This window comes from Hyperoodon ampullatus, assembly GCF_949752795.1.
Source record: "Hyperoodon ampullatus genome assembly, chromosome: 18".
NCBI lineage: Eukaryota > Metazoa > Chordata > Mammalia > Artiodactyla > Ziphiidae > Hyperoodon > Hyperoodon ampullatus.
Window position 1 is genome coordinate 59,353,203 of NC_136931.1, and position 18,841 is coordinate 59,372,043.

General features: G+C 56.2%; 1 protein-coding gene across 2 annotated transcripts; it reads left to right on the forward strand.

The window, feature by feature from the left end:
• Window positions 1-6,818: 6,818 nt before the first annotated feature.
• Window positions 6,819-17,901, forward strand: EPS8L1 (EPS8 signaling adaptor L1; the record flags this gene model as incomplete). Of its 2 annotated transcripts, XM_079723943.1 has the most annotated exons (19): window positions 6,819-6,835; window positions 8,432-8,472; window positions 8,689-8,747; window positions 9,309-9,470; window positions 9,800-9,949; window positions 10,526-10,608; window positions 10,984-11,245; window positions 11,496-11,622; window positions 11,827-11,915; window positions 12,011-12,085; window positions 12,184-12,332; window positions 13,459-13,600; window positions 13,707-13,735; window positions 15,685-15,814; window positions 15,915-16,028; window positions 16,235-16,643; window positions 16,828-17,002; window positions 17,444-17,576; window positions 17,665-17,901. In XM_079723943.1, 19 exons carry the CDS (start codon window positions 6,819-6,821, stop codon window positions 17,749-17,751), a joined length of 2,433 nt encoding a protein of 810 aa, XP_079580069.1. In that variant the 3' UTR covers window positions 17,752-17,901. The 2 variants fall into 2 exon arrangements, with proteins under 2 accessions (XP_079580069.1, XP_079580068.1); XM_079723942.1 differs by lacking the exon at window positions 6,819-6,835 and having other exon boundaries at window positions 8,331-8,472; window positions 9,309-9,521.
• Between the last annotated feature and the right edge of the window lie 940 nt (window positions 17,902-18,841).

An 18,841-nucleotide genomic window follows, 5' to 3' on the forward strand; every position in this document is an offset into this window, starting at 1 on the left:
AGTCTCAAAGTAGCTCTCCACAAGATACTTATTAATTACAAAGGAAAAACTGTACAGAAACCCGGCAGAGGTTTTCTCTGTATGCTTTTGCAACTTTTCTACAAGTCTGAAATTATTTCAACACTGGACCAATACAACATAGACATATAGCTGATTCACTTTGTTATAAAGCAGAAACTAACACACCATTGTAGAGCAATTATACGCCAATAAAGATGTTAAAAAAAACAATAGATGAACCTCAAAAACACTCTGAGGTCACATATTGTATGATTCCATTTATAGGCAATGTCCAGAACAGGCAAATCCACAGAGACAGAAAGCAAATGGTGGTTTTCAGGGGCTGTGGGGAGGAAGGAATGGGGACTGACTTCTAACGGGTATGGACTTTATTTGGGGAGGGTGAAAATGTTTGGGAATTAGATGGATATGATGGTTGCATAACATTGTCAGTGTACTAAGTGCTATTCAGTTGTTCAATTTAAGATGGTTAATTTCAGGGACTTCCCTGGCGGCCCAGTGGTTAAGACTTCGCCTTCCAATGCAGTGGGTGCGGGTTCGATGCCTGATCGCGGAGCTAGGATCCCACATGCCTTGCGGCCAAAAAAACAAAACATAAAACAGAAGGAATATTGTAACAAATTCAATAAAGACTTTAAAAATGGTCCACATCAAAAAAATCTTAAAAAAAAAAAGATGGTTAATTTCAGGTCCATTTTTAAAAAAAATTTGATCAAAACACTTCTATAGTACCGTCAATTTCTGGTCCTTACAGTGACCCTGGGAACCCACAATCCACCCCCATCACCTTTCTGACTTCATGTCCTACCCCTCTGCCCTAAACACTCTGCTCCATAAACACTAGCCTTGCTGTGTGAGCATTCACCTCAGGACCTTTGCACTGGCCCTTACCCCTGCCTGAAAATCTTTCCCCAGATATGCTCACACCTCACTCCCTCCAGGGCTTCACTCAAATATCATAGTCTCAAGGAGGACCTCCCCAACCAATAAACCCCCCCAAACACATGCTGGACCTCTCTGGTGCTCTTCCCTGCTTTATGACCACCATGTGACATTCTACACATTTACTTTTTCATTTTGTTTTCTACAGGAATGTAAACTCCATAAGGACAGGTCTGGGGCCATTGAGTTCCCTGGCACCTAGAACAGTGCCTGGTGTAGAGTAGATGGTTAATAAACATTTGTTGAATGAATGGATAAATGTCCTGAATAAATGAACGGTCATTGGAAGCTTAGGACGGAGGCTGTCCATTGCTTGAGGTGTCAGAGCAGGCACTGGGATGCAGAGCTGCGTGTCTGCAGAACCAGCCCTTGTCACCGCATGTGGATCTGGTCATTTAGTTTTGATTTATTCCTTTGTCTGTTTTCCATCTATTGGCTGAGCACTGAGCTGTTCTAAGCACGTTACACGCCTTTTCACACCTCATCTTCCCACCAGCCTTTACAGCAGGTACCAGGGCTTATGCTCCTTTTAGGGAGGAAGAAATGAGAATAATCGAAGAGTCACTTGCTCAGAGAGCAAAGTCACTTGCTTCAACCCAGGATCCAGACTCAAGTCTGTCTGGAGCCCTTTCCCCATCACTGCCTCCTGGATGCAGTCCCCCAACATGGGAGCCAAATGCCTTCAGCTTCAGGAGACGAATCTGCCCTGGATCCCTCCCAGAGAATAAACAGCTCACCACCAGCCTCCCTCCTCTGGCCAGGCCAGTTTTTAGACTCACCTTCCTGGTGCTACTCCCCGCCCCCTCTCCAGGGCCAGCCGGTCGGTCTCAGAGGAATTTCAAGGAAAAACCTTTCCTAACCCCTTAGGTCCCAGGAAGAACTCCTCTGAGCTTCCACACTGCCGGAGCGACCTCCGTTTATGGCACGTTTCAGGCAACCCATGTTTGAGTCACCTCCCCACCCAGACAGGGCTTCTTGAGACTCAGGCTTGGGGCAAGTGCATTTGAGTTAAAGTTTGGTTACCCTATCCTGTGCAATTGTCATGGTCAACACCAATATCGTGACCATCCTCATAGCTGTCTCCAGTCTCATCTCCTCTGGCCAGTCACACCCCCACCTGCCCAGCCTCCCCAAGGTGTTCCCTCTGCCTAAAACCCTCTCTGCATTCTTGGCTCCGTCTTGAAATTCAGGTCAAGGCTCCCATGACACCTCGTCAGAGAGGTCATCCGTGACTACCTCACCAGAAGTGGCCACACCTGCCTGCACCTCAGCGACTCCATTTCTTCACATTTATTTCCTCCACAGAGATTACCACAATCTGAAAGTCTTACTCATGTGTGTCTCCCTACCTGTTTACCTTCTGTCTCCCCACCACACCGGCTAGAATGACAACTACACAAGGGCAGGGGCTTTGTCTGCCTAGCACTTAGAACGTGCTTGGTACACAGTAGGTGCTCGAGTATTTGCTACTACATGACTTTGGGACTTTGCATACGCCACTCCCCAAGCTTAGGATATCATTCCTTGCTGCATCTTCCTTGGTGAACTCCTATTCATCCTTCAGAACCCCATCCAGTTATCACTTAACCTGGGTAGTCTTCTTTGACTGCCTCACATACTCACCACAAAGCTGGAATAAGTGTCTCCTCTGGGGACACTCAATGCCCTGTTGCCACCTCCAGCAGTGCACATGTCACTGTGAATTGCTACCGTGGGTGCCAGAAGGGTCTATTTCCCCAGTCGACCTGACTTCTTGAGGGCAAAGGATGAGGCACAATTAGGTCTCAGGGACCATTTATTGAATGAATGAATGAATGAATGGACAAATATGTAAGTAACTCTATCTCCCTGAGAGCCAGCTCCCGTCTTATTTACAGGCCCTGCCCCAGCAAGCTGCCAGACCTGTGCATTCGACCTCCCTCCCTGTCCTAGGAATTCATCAGCAAATCCTACAGTTGGGGGACAGATGTGGGGGGCATGACTCGGGCGAGGAGGATGAGGGAAGAGATGGGGTGCTTTCAGATGCGACCTACAGAGGATCTTGGCTTAACAAGCAGCAGTGAGAGTTCTGTTTGGTTCCTGGGATCTCCCGACAGAGAGAATAAACAATCCAGTTCCCCAGTAACAAAGCTACCCCAGTTCAGAGACAGAGGCACATTCAGACCCACGGAGTCCTAAAGTTCACTCAGTACAAAGTGCGCTACCGTTGGTGTTGTGGTGCCGGGTTCCCCCCGGTGAGCGCCTCCACCCAGGGCTTACGGAGGCAGACTGTGCAGGGTGTGGGCCTCCACTGGTATTTGGGAACCACGTGCTACGGTTTGGAAAGAGGGAGGCGCCTCCTTTGTGGCAGGGAAGAAGGAAGGAGGCCCTGGGCCCTGAACGAGGGCGGAGGCTCGGGTTTTGGTCTCACCTGCTGCTCCGGAGCACAACGGATCTGCTGTGGGTGGGGCCTGGGGGTGCCTGTGTTCCACCGCCCTCCCCCCTCAGACCCAGGAACCAGGCCCCCAGCCCCTCCCGCCTCAGACCCAGGGGTCCAGGCCCCCAGCCCCTCCCCCCTCAGACCAAGGATCCAGGCCCCCAGCCCCTCCCCCCTCAGACCCAGGATCCAGACCCCCGGCCCCTTCCCCCTCAGACCCAGGACTCCTGGCCCCTGACTCACACTGAATGCCTTTACAAGGACACTTCTCTCCACCTGCACATGAAGAAAGAGCCTGGTCTCAGCCAGATCTGCATCTGTCACGGCCCGGAGCCACTGAGACTTGGACTAGTGGCCTCCCCACTCCGAGCCTCTGTCTTCTCTATCAACGGGGTACCAGTCCCAGCCCCGTCTGCCTCACAGAGAGTAAAGGGTCTGCTCCTTCCCTCGGACTCCAAACCAGGCAGGGCCAAGCTCAGAAAGCATTTGTGGCATGGATGTGCCAGGGACACAGACTGACAGAAGCCGGACACAGAAGAGCACAGGACCCTCTCCCTGCTGCACGGAGGAGGGGGGCAGTGGCTACTCGCCCAGCTGGTCACTATGTCTCTGTGCCCAGCAGTGCCCGGCACACTCGCTGGCTAGACGGCCCTCCCCTCCGTGGCTCAGGCGGCTCCTGGCCTGGAACACTCCTCCCTCATGCTCCAGGCCACCTGGGGCTGCCAAACTTGCCCTTCAGGTTTAGCTCTGGCCACCCCACCCCTCCTCCTTCAGGAAGCCTGCCCTGACCCTCTGAGCAGCCGCTTCCAGGCTTCCAAGGCATCCTTAGCATCTGCCATTGTAGGACCTGTGGAAAGAAAGACATCATCGATGTGGTCGCTAACACTTCTTCCCTAGGATTTTCTCTTCGTCGAGTACTGTACTAAGAGCTCTCCGTAACCTCCTTTAATCTCCCCAGTGCTGTTGTCCCCATTTTACAGATGGGGGACTGGGGCACAGAGAGGTTAAGTAATTTGCCCAGGGTCACACAGCTAGATAAGGGCCTGGACCATGAGGTGGTGGCACAGAGTAACAACCAAGATGCAGTGTCTAAACTGTATGGCCTGGGTTCAACCATCTCTACCACTTATTAGTTGTGTGATTATAGACATGTTACGTAACTTGAATATGTCTCGGTTTCTTCATGTATAAAATGGGGATAATTGAACCCATTTCCTAGGACGTTGTGAGGTTTATACAAATACACACACACACACACACACACACATAAGGTACTCAGAAGAGGATATAAGCACACAATAAGTATTACCAAAATTATTAAGCGGCAAAGCCAGGACTCGAACCCACACCCACTTGAGCTCTTTACCATCACACCACACAATATGATTATCTCTCTTTCTGTCTATTCTTTCTTCCCCATCAATCCAGGACAAGGATGTGCCTTCTGTGGTTTCCAGCCTCTCTTAGTATAGACTGTGGGGTCAACATGTGTTCAGTGAAGCAATAATGTACATGAGTGCACCAAATGCAAAAACTCAGTAATTCAGCAAATGTCACTCTAGCACTTACTACGTGCAAGACCCTATTCTATACGCTGCAGATACATTGGGGGACTGAACATACAATAGTCTTTGTCCTCATGAAGCCTTACATTCTAATGGGGAAGACATAAAATAGACAAAATAAACAGGTAATATAGTGTGTTACAGGGTGATAAATGATCTGGAGATAAGCTAAATGTTGGGGGAGGGGGAAGAGACTCTGAAGGAGGGAAGGGTCAGAGGTGCTGCCACGTTAAACAAGGTTGCCAGCCAGGCCTCCCTGAGGTGGTGCCATTCAAGCAAAGACCTGAAGAAGATGAGGAAGCAAGCCTCTTCTCATCTGAGGATGTGAGAAGAGCTTTCCAGGCAAAGGGTACAGCAAGTGCAAAGGCCCTGAGGCAGAATGGCATCTGGGTACTCAAGGAGCAAAGGAAGAGATGAGGTAGGGTACCATCACTTACGGCCTTGTAGAAGGTCTTCTTTTTTTTTTTTTTTTTTTTTGAAGTTCTTCTCTTTTATCCAGAGAAATGGGGAGCCACCGAAGGCTTTTGAGAGTGGAGTGACGTAAGCTGATTTAGGTTTCTATGGGGTCCATGCATTGAGACCGGACTGGGGAGGAAGACAGCAGGGAGACCACTCACTGCATGTGTAACTCTGAGCAAGTCTCTGAGCCCTTGTGAGCCTCAGTTTCCTCATCTGCAAAATGGAGACACCCCAACACTCACTTCACAGGGTTCGGGGAAGAAGTGGTGTGTATAACTCAGTTAGCGAGGACCATGGCACAGGGGAAGTTCTCGAAAGGAGATTTTTATGCCTGAGGAGGCTGTTCATTTTTGTGATGCCCTTGGAGCAGTGTTGGGCATTGAATCTTAGCTGTCATCGTTATCGGGAATTACTGAGGGACATTTCCAAAGGAGGAGGGAAGGCGAGGGCTGGGGGCCGAGGGCACCGGTGGAGGATTGCTGTAGTTCTTGTTCTCCTGTTGTGATGGAGACTATTAGCGTTCTGGCTCCCCCGAGGACATCCCAGCCGGCGCCCTGGGTCTGTCAGCCAGCCCCGCCCAGGGGCCACGCCAGCAGGCTGTACCAGGTGAGTGCTCAGGCATGCGGAGGAGGGAGGGCCCTGGGAGTGAGCAGGAAGGAGAGGCCCCTGTCGGGAAGGGAGAGAAGAGCTCAGAGCCTCCCGTCTGACACAGCTTGAGCAGCAGGTGAGGAGGGGGCCCAGGGAAGAGAGCCGGGTCCTAGTGAGGAGGGGCTGGAGGTGGGGACTCCTGGGTCTGGGGGAGGGAGCAGGGGGCCCAGACTCCTGGGTCCAGACCCAGGCAAGGCTGGGGGAACTAAAGTCTAGTTCTGAAGAGCTAGAGGCTGGAGATCGGACCCGGACACCTAAGGGAAGACTATGGGGTCGTAGGGGCTGAAGAATTGGATGAATGGTTCTCTGAGGAGACTTGGTGTCAAAACCCTTTAGTTCCACGGGACAAGGAGCTCTGAGTTCTGGACTCCTGGGCCCCTGAGAAAGTAAAAGGCTAGAAGACAGGGAGACAGGATCCCTGGGTAGAGGAAGGAAAATGGAGCACACATAGGTTAGGGAGCTGAATGTATGGAGCCCTGAGGGATTGGGGGTGCGGCAGTGTACTAGGTGTGAGGGGGGAGGGGCTGGGGGTCTGGATCCCTGGGTCTGAGGGAGGAGGGCCTGCAGGTCTAGATTCCTGGCCTGAGGAACAAGGGCCTGAGGGCCTGGACATCTGGGTCTGAGGGAGGCGGGGCTGGGGGCCCGGATTCCTGGTCTGAGCGGGGAGGTGCTGGGGCAGGGATCATAGGTCCTGCGATCAGGTCCGGCCTCACCTCTTTGCTGGCTCCCAGGGCTCCAGGTGGCAGGAGCTCCCCATTCTCAGTGCCATGAGCACCACCACTGGGTAAGTACCCCCGTCCGCCAGGTCCCCCGGCCGCCCACCCTCCCCCCCCACCCTTTCATCCACACCCGCAGGTGGCATTTACAGCAGCCCAGGCCTGGACACTCTTGATAGGCTAACGCACATACAGGACCTAGCAGAGCATCTGACCAACAGCAGGTGTTCAACTCATGAGAACTGCTAGGCTATCGTTGTTACCTTTTCTTTTTCTTTCTTTTTTTTTTTTTTTTGGCGGTACGCGGGCCTCTTACTGCCGTGGCCTCTCCCGCTGCGGAGCACAGGCTCCAGACGCGTAGGCTCAGTGGCCATGGCTCACGGACCCAGCCGCTCCTTGGCACGTGGGATCTTCCCGGACCGGGGCACGAACCCATGTCCCCTGCATCGGCAGGCGGACTCTCAACCACTGCGCCACCAGGGAAGCCCTCTTTTTCTTTTTTTGGCTGCGCTGCGTGGCATATGGGATCTTAGTTCCCCAACCAGGGATGGAACCCGGGCCCACGGCACTGAAAGCACCGAGTCCTAACCACTGGACCTCCAGGGAATTCCCAGTTGTTATATCTTATTATTAAATATTGACCCTTTGCTAAAAACTCAGGGCTGTTTATAATGAAGGGTCAAGTCTCCTGGAGTGAGCAGGGAGAAGGATAAAGAGAGAAGCATGGGAATAGCTGCATGGGAGATGGAAGGAAAGGAGTTCTCCAGCCCAGAGGTAATCAAATTGTGGGGAGATTTGACTGACAAGAGCAGGATGAGGAGCAGAGGTTTGACTAAAAGAGCTTCTCATCCTTCATCTCTCATCTCCGACCCCAACCAAGCTCCGAGTTTCTGTTATTTCTGTGGAAACGGGGACTCGAGAATTCTCAGAGAAAGTGACCTTGAAGAGGAGGTCGAGGGCAAGAGACAGAGAAGGATTTGGTTGAAAAGAACCTGGCCCGTGGGGTAGGAGAGGAAGAAGATAACTTTCCATCTACTCCCAATACTAATGCTACTGTAAAAAATCCCATTTATTGGGAGTTCCCTGGTGGTCTAGTGGTTAGGATTTGGCACTTTCAGTGCCGTGGCCCAGGTTCAATCCCTGGTCAGGGAACTGAGATCCTGCAAGCCACGCAGCACAGCATAGCCAAAAAAAAAAAAAAAAAAAATCCCATTTATTGAGCAACTACTGTGTGTTAAGCCCTTTGCATCATCTTAACAATGATAATAACAGTTACTAAGGCTGCACAGCATTCCAGCTGCATCATCTCATTGAATTAGCCCAACAGACCTACCAGACAGACACTATAGGGTAACTAACCCCTGTCTTATGGAAAGGGAAGCTGAAGCAGGAGAGATCGTCTCCCACCCGGGGTCTTATGACAACGCAGTAGCTGACAGAGGAGTCGAACCCAGGTCTGTGTGACAGTAGAGACCACACTCGCCACCACGACACAGTACCACTGCCATACTTGTCTCGTTAAAGTCCAGCTCTGGCCCTGCCCTCCCTTGCTCAAAACCCTCCATGGCTCCCCACTGCCCTCACAAGCTCTGCTGGGCACTCAAAACTCCCATGACCTGCCCCCAATTCCCATGGCCCCTCTCACCCCTCGTTTCCTTCACTAGTCCAGAAGCTTCTCCCAAACGGAATGCCAAGTCTATCTATGGTGAGTTGAGGGGCAAGGAAGCCCCAGGCCAAGAGAAACTAGGTCTGGGGGAGGAGGTAACTGAGGACCCGAACTCCTGGATCTGATGGGGGAAGGGTTTAGGGGTCTGGACTCCTTTTCTCAGGGAGGAGGGGCTGGAGGTCTGGCCTCCTGGGTCTGAGGGGGAAGGGGCTGGGAGCTGGGTCTCCTGCAGCCATTCTCCTTCTCCCCCCACAGAACAGAGGAAGCGTTACTCCACTGAGGTTATGGCCGATGTTTCCCAATATCCAGTCAATGTGAGTCTGGGGTCTCTGTTGCCACGGGGAGTCTTGCAGGAGGCAAGGCAGGCCTGAGGAGATGGGGGAGTTGAAAGCAGTTAGACCTCCAAGCAGCAAGAACTTGGGAAACTCAGTTTGCTCATCTGCAAAGTGGACTTCTTCTGCCTTGCCTCAGATGTGGGTATTCCGTGGAGGAAATCAATTCCACTTGAATCTGCCAACTTTTCCTCTGAACCAGCTCCTGTGCTGGATAGTTGGACCACAGGGACAAATCAGATGCAATCCTGGATGAGTAGGGGTCAGACAAGGTCCACAGGTACCAGCAAAATTGCCAGGTGCTCTAACAGAGGTAGAGCTGCTTAGAAGGAACTAGATATAATCCAGACCATTCTCTGCCTCCAAGGGGTCTAGCTGGAGAGCCTAACCCAGGGAAGACACACAGAGGGCACTGGGAGGAGGTGGCGCAGGTGATCAGAGAAGGCTTCCCAGAGGAGGTGTGCGTAGTCGCAGGCTGGAAGGCTGATTCCAGGGGCTTCTCAGCCCACCTGGCTTCATCTTGGGACTCACTGCTTTCTCCAGCACCTGGTGACCTTCTGCCTGGGTGACGAGGACGGCGTGCACACGGTGGAGGACGCCTCGCGGAAGCTGGCCCTCATGGACAGCCAAGGCCGCGTCTGGGCCCAGAACATGCTGCTGCGCGTGTCTCCCAAACACGTTGCGCTGCTGGACCCAGTCTCCAAGGTGCCACGGGGCACATGGGTGGAAGGAGCAGCTTGGACTGAGCCCACTAAGGCATGGAGAGCCCCAGGGACGTCAGGGATCTGAGTGTGAATCTTGATTCCTGCACGTCCTTCCTCTAGGAACTTTGGCAAGGGACCCCCGCCCCCTTTTTGAGCCTCATTAGCCTCATCTATTAAACAGGGGTGTTATCCCTGGCCCCTCAACTTGGGGTGGAGGTTGCCCCGCGCAGTGCCTGTACGTGCTGGCACTGCTGGCACTGCTGTCACCACTTAGGAGTATCCTTGGCTCAGGGTCTCAGTTTACCCGCCGTCCCACCCTCCACCCCACAGGAGGAGCTGGAGTCTTACCCGCTGAGCGCCATCGTGCGTTGCGACACGGTGATACCGCCGGGCCAGAGCTGCTCACTGCTGCTGCTCGTGTGCCAGGAGCCCGAGCGCACGCAGCCCGACGTGCACTTCTTCCAGGGCCTGCGTCTGGGGGTGAGCGAACGGGGGTCGGGGCCACAGGCTGAGACCCTGCGGATTCCGGGGGCGGAGCTGAAACTGGGCGGAGCCCGGAGCCGGACCTCCAACGGGGCGGGGCCTCTAAGACGGGGGGCATGGTGTACGGCAAAGGCGGGGTCAGGGCCAGCGGAGGGGGCGTGACCTGTAAAGGAATTCTGGGAGGGAGGGGGATTTGAGGACAGATTGAACGTAGGGTCGAGAAGGAACGAGAGGGCATAATGGAGACGGAGGCTAAGAGCTAAGAGCTCGGACAGCACGTGGACAGAACATGGAAGTGAGAGTCTGGGGGAGCAGCCAGAACTAGGATGGGAGTGAGTGTGGTCCAGGGGCGAAGTGCCGTCTGGACTGGGTCTCCGTGGTTGGGGGCGCGGCCCAAGGCAGGGACAGTTTAAGAGGCGGGGTGTGAGTGCAGGGCGTGGACGTGCGTGGGCGCAGTGCGTGAGCTATGACTGGACGTGGTCTGGGGCCGAGCTGAGGAATCGATCCGGTCGGAGAGCCGCCTGGGCGGGCAGTGGGTGGGTTGGGGTCGTGCCCTGACGGCGTGATTGACAGGCGGAGTTGATCCGAGAGGACATCCAGGGGGCTCTGCACAACTACCGCTCGGGCCGCGGGGAGCGCAGGGCGGCGGCGCTCAGGTAAGGGGGCCGGGCTGGAAGCTGGGGAGAGGAGACGACGGGGAGGTCTCTGGGGAGCCGGCTCCCCTCTTTGGGCCTCAGTTTCCCCATCCGAGAAATCGGTGGATACCACTAGCCTAGAGCAGAACGAGTTTTAAATGGAGTCAAACAAACCCTGTACCAAGTGTACTCCCCTCCCCTCGGTTTCTCCTCCCTCTGCCTCAGTTTCCCTCCGGAGAGGTGCTCTCCCATCCCCCATATATCGGATTTCTCCCTACCACTGAGAGCCTAGGTTTGACCCCTTTGGCCACAGTGTTTCAGATTGAAGCCCCGAATTTCTCCCCTCCCCGGACCCCTCGGTGTGCCCAGCCTCAGTTTCCCCTTCTTCCCCCGCAGGGCCACGCGAAAGGAGCTGCAGTGCCACCCCTCGCCCACCGCCGAGACCCCGTCCCTGCAGCACCGCCCGACGGTCCACGCCGCGATCAACACGGTGGAGCCGGCCGCGGGCCGCGGGCGACCCCAGGCGGACCCCATCCCAGAGACTGCAGAGATACGGAGGCCGGGCCGGGCGGAGGTCTGCAGCAGCGCTGAGCCGGCCTCTCGGGACCTGGGCCCCTGCGGCCCAGACCTGGCCAGTCTGCAGGCGGAGCGGGAAGTGGTGAGTGAGGCGGGGCTAGGGCCGGGGCGGGACTGGCTGCAGGTGTGAATCTTCGGTCAGGGGGTGGGGCTTGGTTCTGGGGACTTCTGGGGGTGTGGCCGGCGGGGACAGAATGGGGGCAGGGTCAAGCATCAGAGGGCGTGGGCTGGCCTGAATGTGCCTAAGCGCTCTTGGTTTAAGAGGGCTTGGACAGGGGTGATGAGGGTCCGAGATTCAGGGGTCCCACGCATCCCCCTGCTCTGCCCCCCAGGACATCCTGAACCACGTGTTCGACGACGTGGAAACCTTCGTATCAAGGCTGCAGAAGTCTGCCGAGGCGACCCGAGTGCTGGAGCACCGAGAGCGCAGCCGCAGGACCCGGCACCGGGAGGCCGGGGGTGAGGAGGCGCCACCGAGTGGCAATCCTGAACACCCCCGTCCCGGCCACTCCCAAATATCCACCCTCTCCCTTGGGTCTCCCCTTGCACCCCCTGCCAGTTTGACTCCCTATCGCGATCTCACTGGGTCACTGCCTCTCTCTTCGACCCTGCCTGACGCTGTCTGCATGTGCCCCATCACCGCGCCTGCCTCTCTACCCACAGAGGGCCTCCTGACGCTGCGGGCCAAGCCGCCCTCAGAGGCCGAGTTCATTGATGTGCTTCAGAAAATCAAGTACGCCTTCAGCTTGCTGGTGAGGACGCGTTCATCCCGGGGCGTCAGGGGGCGAGGGGAATAACAAACCTGACCTGTCCGCGCACTAATACCAGCACCTCCCCGGCTCCACAGGCCCGGCTGCGCAGCAACATCTCCAACCCCTCCTCCCCAGAACTGCTGCACTTCCTGTTCGGACCTCTGCAAATGGTGAGACACCCCCGACCTCAGCCCTCAGGGCAGCCTGCAGCAGGAGGGTTCCACTTCAAGAAGGTCTGATAGCTTGCCCACTCTTGCGCCCCTGCCAGATTGTGGACACCTCGGGGGGCCCCCAGTTCGCGAGCTGCGTGCGGCGGCCGCATCTGACTTCCGAGGCTGTGGCGCTGCTGTGGGACAACGTCACCCAACTTGAAAACACGCTCTGGACCTCGTTGGGGGACTCTTGGACCCGCCCGGGGTAAGGGGCGGGGCTGGGAGGCTGGAGGAGCGGCAATTTAGGGTCGGGGCTGGGAGGCTGGGGTCGTGGTGATTGGAGAGACAGGTCTGGAAGGCAGGAGGCGTGGTGATTCAGGGGCGGGGCGGGGGGGCTGGGGTCGTGGTGATTGGTGAGACAGGCCTGGAAGGCAGGAGGCGTGGTGATCCAGGGGCGGGGCGGGGGGCTGGGAGCGTGTTGATTGGAGGGACAGGGCTGGGAAGCAGGAGGCGTGGTGATTTACGGGTGGGGCTGGGAGGAAGTGGCGGGGCTGTTGGAAAGATGGGGCTAGGAGGGTAGGTTAGTTGTGGGGTTTAGCTGGAGGGTGTCGCCAAAGAAATTGAAGTTCAGGTGGGACTAGGTCAAATGCCACGATCCGATTGGAGGGAAGGCCAGCAGCTTTCCGTGGCGTATGAAACTGTCTGCTGAGCCTCAGACAGCAGCTACCCCCTTTGGTGGTGTGGCGGTGCCCGTGGTTCTCTCCTAGGCAGGCCTATCAACTCCAGGCTCTGTGGTAGTAATTTGTACCCAGGACCTGTCCTCTTAGTCACTCACCTTTCCCCAAGGAGTGTGTTGTTTTCTCTGTTTAAAAAAGTTGCAAAAATAAATCTTAAAGTTAGGTAGTTAGGTTTTTCGTAGCATGGTTAAAAAAAAAAAAAAAAACAAACCTCAAACCGGAATAAAAGGCAGGACTTAGAGGAATGGAGTGAGGCTATGCCCAAGAGGCCGGCTTAGGAAACGTTTGGTCTGTGGTTTTGGAAAGGGGGTGCAGTCTTCGCGCTTGGAGGCTGAGAGCTTCAAGGGAGTACGTGCAGAGCTAGTTGCTGCGCTTAGGGGAAAGGGACAGGATGTGTGTAGCTAGAAACACGGTTTGGAATCAGAAGTGAGATTCAGAGGCCAGGGCGGAGCATGAATGGAATCAGGGTATTTACAAATATAGTTGATGTTGTGGATGCAGCTTAGAGGCAAGGGCAGGGCTTGGCAAAAGGGGGCAAGATTAGAATTGTTGGAATAGAACGAGGCTTAAGGGGAGGGGGAAAACTTCACGAAGTTACTGACAGGGAGGTCAGACCAGGGTCCCTGAGGATCCCTTGCCCCTCCTTGGCTGCAGGATGGAGCTACCCTCAGAGGAGGGAACCCCATACAGACCTGAGTTCTACAGCGGCTGGGAGCCCACAGCCACGGACCCACAGGGCCGCACCTGGGAGGACCCAGTAGAGAAACAGCTACAACACGAGCGGCGGCGCCAGCAGGTGAGGCTAAGGCTTAAGCTCCCCCAGGTGACACAGGGGGGCCGTGACTGGGAATTCTGGGGTGCAGGCCGGGCCCCACCTGATCTACTGCTCTCATCTCCTGCAGCAAAGCACTCCTCAGGTCGCTGTCAACGGGTGAGTGTCAATGGGTGAGTCGGGTCAGGTGGGCTCCAGGAGGGGTGCGTCCTGGGGGCTCCCAGCGCTGACTCCGCTTCCCCTTTTTTCTTTTTCCTTTTGTCTTCCGGCTCTTCGAAGGTGGGTGAGGTGGTGATGAGGCAGGGGCCCGGGCTGGGAGAGGGGGGAGGATCAAGGAGGGAGGGAGTGGGGCCCAGACTTCTGGGTTCGGGGAGGAGGGAACTGGAGGCCCAGATTCCAGGGTCTAAGGGAGGAGGGTGCTGGGAGTGGGTGAAGTTTGAGAGGGACCCCTAGATCCCCAAAGGTCTGGAAGAAGGCAGTTTGGTTTCCCAGGGCCTGGGAAGCTCCCTGCCTGGGTCCCTATATGGACAGAGTTCTGGGTGTTGGAGAGAAGAGGCTGGGGAATTATATATTGGGCTTTGAGGAAGAGCTCAAGTCTGGTGCTTGGGACCTTGGAGACCCAGGGAAGTAGGCTTGGGACTTAAAGGGCCAAGGGGCAAGTTTCTGGGAAAGTTAGGAAGTGGTAATATCTCTGGGCTCCTGAGAGAGGTAAAGGCTGGGAGGCTGGACCCTTGCTTTCCCAAGGCTGTAGAGCAATTGTCTCAGTCCCTGCTGGGTGTTACACTGGGACCTTTTAAGCATTAAAAGGTGGAGGACATTAAAGCTTGAGATCTGGACTCCTAGGTCTCTGGAGGAGGAAATAACTGGGGGTGCAAATTCATAGTTCCAACAAGCAATGGCGGTGCAGACTCTTGGGTCCCGGGGGAAGAAGGGCCTAGAGGAACTAGGATTCCTTGGGCAAGTCGGGGGGCAGATGTGAGGAAAGCTGCGTGGGATGAGAAGACAACAAAGCAGCAGGTCTGGAGGAGCAGAAGGGGGTGTGGGTGAGGGGTCAGGCAGTCTCAGCAGAGACGGCGGGAGCTGCCGCCGGCCCCGCACGGGGTGCCTCGGCCCTGAAGACTCCCCTCTCGCACAGGTAGGCCTGATCCGGGCTGAGGTGCCTTTTACTGGGTTGTCAGAGCTAAAAGTCTGCTCCCCCTCCCCCCAGCTGCCTGGTCTAGCGGACCCCCCTCTCGGTGCGCTTCTGAATCTTGAGCTTGACACCCACAGCTTTTAACTCACCTTTTTTTTGCGCTTCAAGTTCTTTGTGGGGGGCAGGAGAGGAATGGAAATAATAATAATCCCTCCCTGAAAGAGGGAGAAGTCTGTGAGGCTGTACAGGCTAGCAGTTAGGAGCTCAGGGTCATGGGAGCACTCAGGTTCACGTCCAGCTGTGTGCAAGTAGAATGGAATTACTCAGGACATGAGCTCCGGGGCCAGCCTGCCTGGGTCCCAATCTGACTACACCTCTTTCTTGCTCTGTGACCTTTACATCACCGTGTCACTTTCTATCGCTGTTCCTTTCCTATAAAATGGAGATAACAGTTGGGTCTCTGGAGGGAGGAAGGAACTCGGGGGTCCGAACTCACGGCTCTACCAAGTGTTGTCTCTAGCATCAAATCAGCTAATATATGTAGTATGTAGCAGACTTTGAACAGTGTCTGGCATGTAATAAGTGCTATATAAGTGTTAACTATTGTTTTTATTATGCTTGTGAGTTATCATTATGCATGACTCAAGTACACAGTAGATGCTCAATAAATAGCAGCTGTCTCTAGCTGTGTAATCTGGGGAGAGTCATTTTATTTCTCTGAGCCTGAATGTTCTCATCTATAAAATGGAGCTGAGGCTAGACTCATATCATGTGCTTACTGCATGGTGCCAGGCACATAAGGAGCACAATATATTCAAACCCGTATTCCAATTTCAAACCTCCGTTAACAGTATTAACCTGCCTCCCCTGCCTCGACCCCTGCTTGGCTTTAACCCCAGCTCACACCAACACCCTACAGTCCAGAGCAGTGGAGCTGGCTACCTCCTTACCCCCCAACCCTTCCCCTTCTCCTCAGTCACCAAGACCAGGAACCAGAAGATGAGCCCCAGGGGCTGGAGCCGGCGGGAAAGTGGGTCCTATGCAATTATGACTTCCAGGCGCGCAATAGCAGCGAGCTGCCCGTCAAGCAGTGGGACATATTGGAGGTCAGAGGAGTGGGGGACGGGGTGGGGGGCTGGGGGGTTGGAGTCCACCCAACCCTAGCTACAGATACAGCCTCAGAACCCTCCCCTGTACCTCTTCCAGGTCCTGGATGACCAGCGCAAGTGGTGGAAGGTTCGGGACCAGAGGGGGCAGGAGGGATATGTACCCTATAATATCCTGACACCCCACCCGGGGCCGCGGGGGGGCCGCAGCCTGGTGAGCCAGGGCAGACTCCTGGGTCTTGAGGGAAGAGGGGCTGGGGTCAGATCCTGGGTCTTGGGAACAAGAGGCGTGGGGGATAAGGGGTCAAAATCACTGGCAGAGGAAGTGGCTGAGGATTCGGAAATTTACCTCCAGGCGAAGGGGACTGGGACTCAGTCCTCCTTCTGATCCAGGTGCTCTCCTCTTTTTCCCCTCTCTAGGAGAACAGCACTCCCTTTCCCCCTCCACCACCAATGTCGGCCCCGGCTCCGGCTCCCCCTCCACCACCAGCGCCGGCCGTGGCTCCGGCTCCCCCTCCTCCACCAGTGTCGGCCGTGGCTCCGGCTCCCCCTCCACCACCAGCGCCGGCCGTGGCTCCGGCTCCCCCTCCACCACCAGCTCCGGCCGTGGCTCCGGCTCCCCCTCCTCCACCAGCGTCGGCCGTGGCTCCGGCTCCCCCTCCCCCACCAGCCTCGGCCCCGGCTCCTCCCCCGCCGACCCCTCCCGCACCAGCGCCGACCCTGGCTCCCGCTCCCCGTCCCCGACCAGCGCGGACCCAGGCTCCGGCTCCGTCTCGGTCTCCCAGGGACAGCTGCGAGAGCCTCAACAACTTGGACTCCGGCAAGAAGGGTGAGTGGTAGGGGCACCCCTTCGAAGGAGCGGCCCTTGTCCTCGCTTTCCAGGCAGAGAAACCGAGGCTCAGAAAGAGTAAACGGACTCCCGACCCATCACAAGGACGCTGGAGGTCCCCGACCCTCTGAGCCCAGGGCCCTTCGCCCTGAGTCCGCCCTCCCTCCCGGTTTCCCGCCTGCAGAGAAATTCTCCCAGATGCTCAGTATCAACGAGGAGCTGCAGGCACGCCTGGCCCAGGGCCTCACGGGCCCCAGCCGCGCAGCCCCGGGGCCCCGCGCCCCGGAGCCGCAGCTCAGCCCGCGCTCCAGCGCTTCGGAGGTCCGCGCCTGGCTGCAGGGCAAGGGCTTTAGTTCAGGGTGAGTGTGGCAGGTGCCGGCTAGGGGACCCTGAGATACCGGCGCTAGAGGCGGAGCGCTCCGATTGGCCCAGAGGGGGCATGGAAGACCACGGGAGACCGGGATTGGTCCCAAACGGGGGTCTGCCTGATAGCAACTAGACTGTCGGGCTGTGATTGGCATGTTTTTCCAGGCTCCGATTGGAGTCTCCAGGGAAGCCCCGCCTCCCTTGGAAGGCAGCCCCCACCCCACCCCACCCCACCCCACCCCACGGCGCGCTATGATTGGTGGTGGATGGGGATTCAGGAGCCATCAGCAGCGGCCGCCCCCCAGCTTGAGAGTTAGACTGCTGCTCAGATTGGACAAAGGGCTAAGCGGGCGTAAAGTGGTTGGTGGGGCTGAGGAGGCTTGAGCCGTGATTGGCCAACAGGCCTGACTGTGCCCTGGGATGACCCTGCTCAGGACCCTGGCCGCGCTAGGCGCACTGAGCGGCGCGCAGCTATTCTCGCTGCAGAAAGAGAAGTTTCGGGCGCTGAGCCCCGAGGAGGGGGCGCGCGTGTACAGCCAGATCACAGTGCAGCGCTCGCTGCTGGAGGTGAGGCGGGCGCTCGTCCCCGAGCCCGGACTGGGGAGGGCGCTGAGGGCTCTGCCTCCAACATCCTGATTTTCCACCCCCCCTCCAGGACAAAGAGAAAGTGTCGGAGCTGGAGGCGGTAATGAAGAAGCAAAAGAAGAGGATGGAAGACGAGGTGGAAACGGAAGTCATCTGATCCTTCCCCGCCCCTCCACTAAGTTTCCAGGCAGCAGCCCCGCGGGAGAACGGACTCTGCAGACTGCCCCCACCAACGGAAGTAGATCCCTCCAGGGACCGCCGACCTGTTCCAGCCTTGGTCTTACCCCGTCCGGTTAGATAAATCGGCCCGTCCTTAATGGAGTCTCCTGAGAAGTGCTCTCGTATTGGCCGAGAACGGGCACTGAGACAATTTAGGGCAAGTGCTTGCGCTCTGGAGCCCTGTGTATTGTGATAATGCTACCCCGTCTATAAACAGCCTCCTCTTAGCAGGCGGTGTCAACTGCTGTCCCTTCTCTACCCGGGTACCAGGGGCCAGGAACCTGACCCTCACCCCAGCAACAGCCTCACAGGAAAGGAATCTAGCAGATGTCCCCACTCTCTTTGGTTTCTTTCTCTGAATCCTCCCAACTCAGGCTTCCTCCTGACCTCCCAGCCTCCAGTCTGTCCTCTAGTTCACTCCAGAGGGATCTTCCGAACACCCAATGCCCCCGTCCACCCCTTGCTCAAAATCCTTTCCTGGCTCCCCGTTGCCGTCATAGCCCCATAGCCTGGCATTCGAGGCCCTGAGTGGTTTGGTGCCTACATCTCCAACCTCGTCCTCACCTCCTCATCCCCAGTGCATTCTGGTCCTGCCCTTCTCCACACACTCCCCCAAACCCCTTCAATCACTGGGGTTTTAACAGTTGCTGGTTTCTGCTGGCTGGAACGATTCTCTGCCTGTTGAACTCCTATTCAGCTGTCCTGACCCAGCTCAAATACCCTCTTTGGAAAAGCCTGCCCTCATCCCCTAGGTTAGTCTCCCAGCATCCACTTTCACACCTTGTTCCCCATCTCCAGCCAGGGGTCCAGCTACGGAGAAGTGGCTGCCTCCTGAATGTGTCACAGGCTTCCTGGCCACTCTTCATCCTGTGAGACGACAGCCTAACAGGAAGCTTCCTACCTCCTCAGCAACAGCTCCTTTTCCCTCTGGCCAGCCAGCAACTTTTTCCCGTCATCTGGGTGGCTGGCGAGGCTGGTTTGGGACTGGTTTTCTCTGGATCCCAACCTGGTTCAGCGTGGACGCTTCT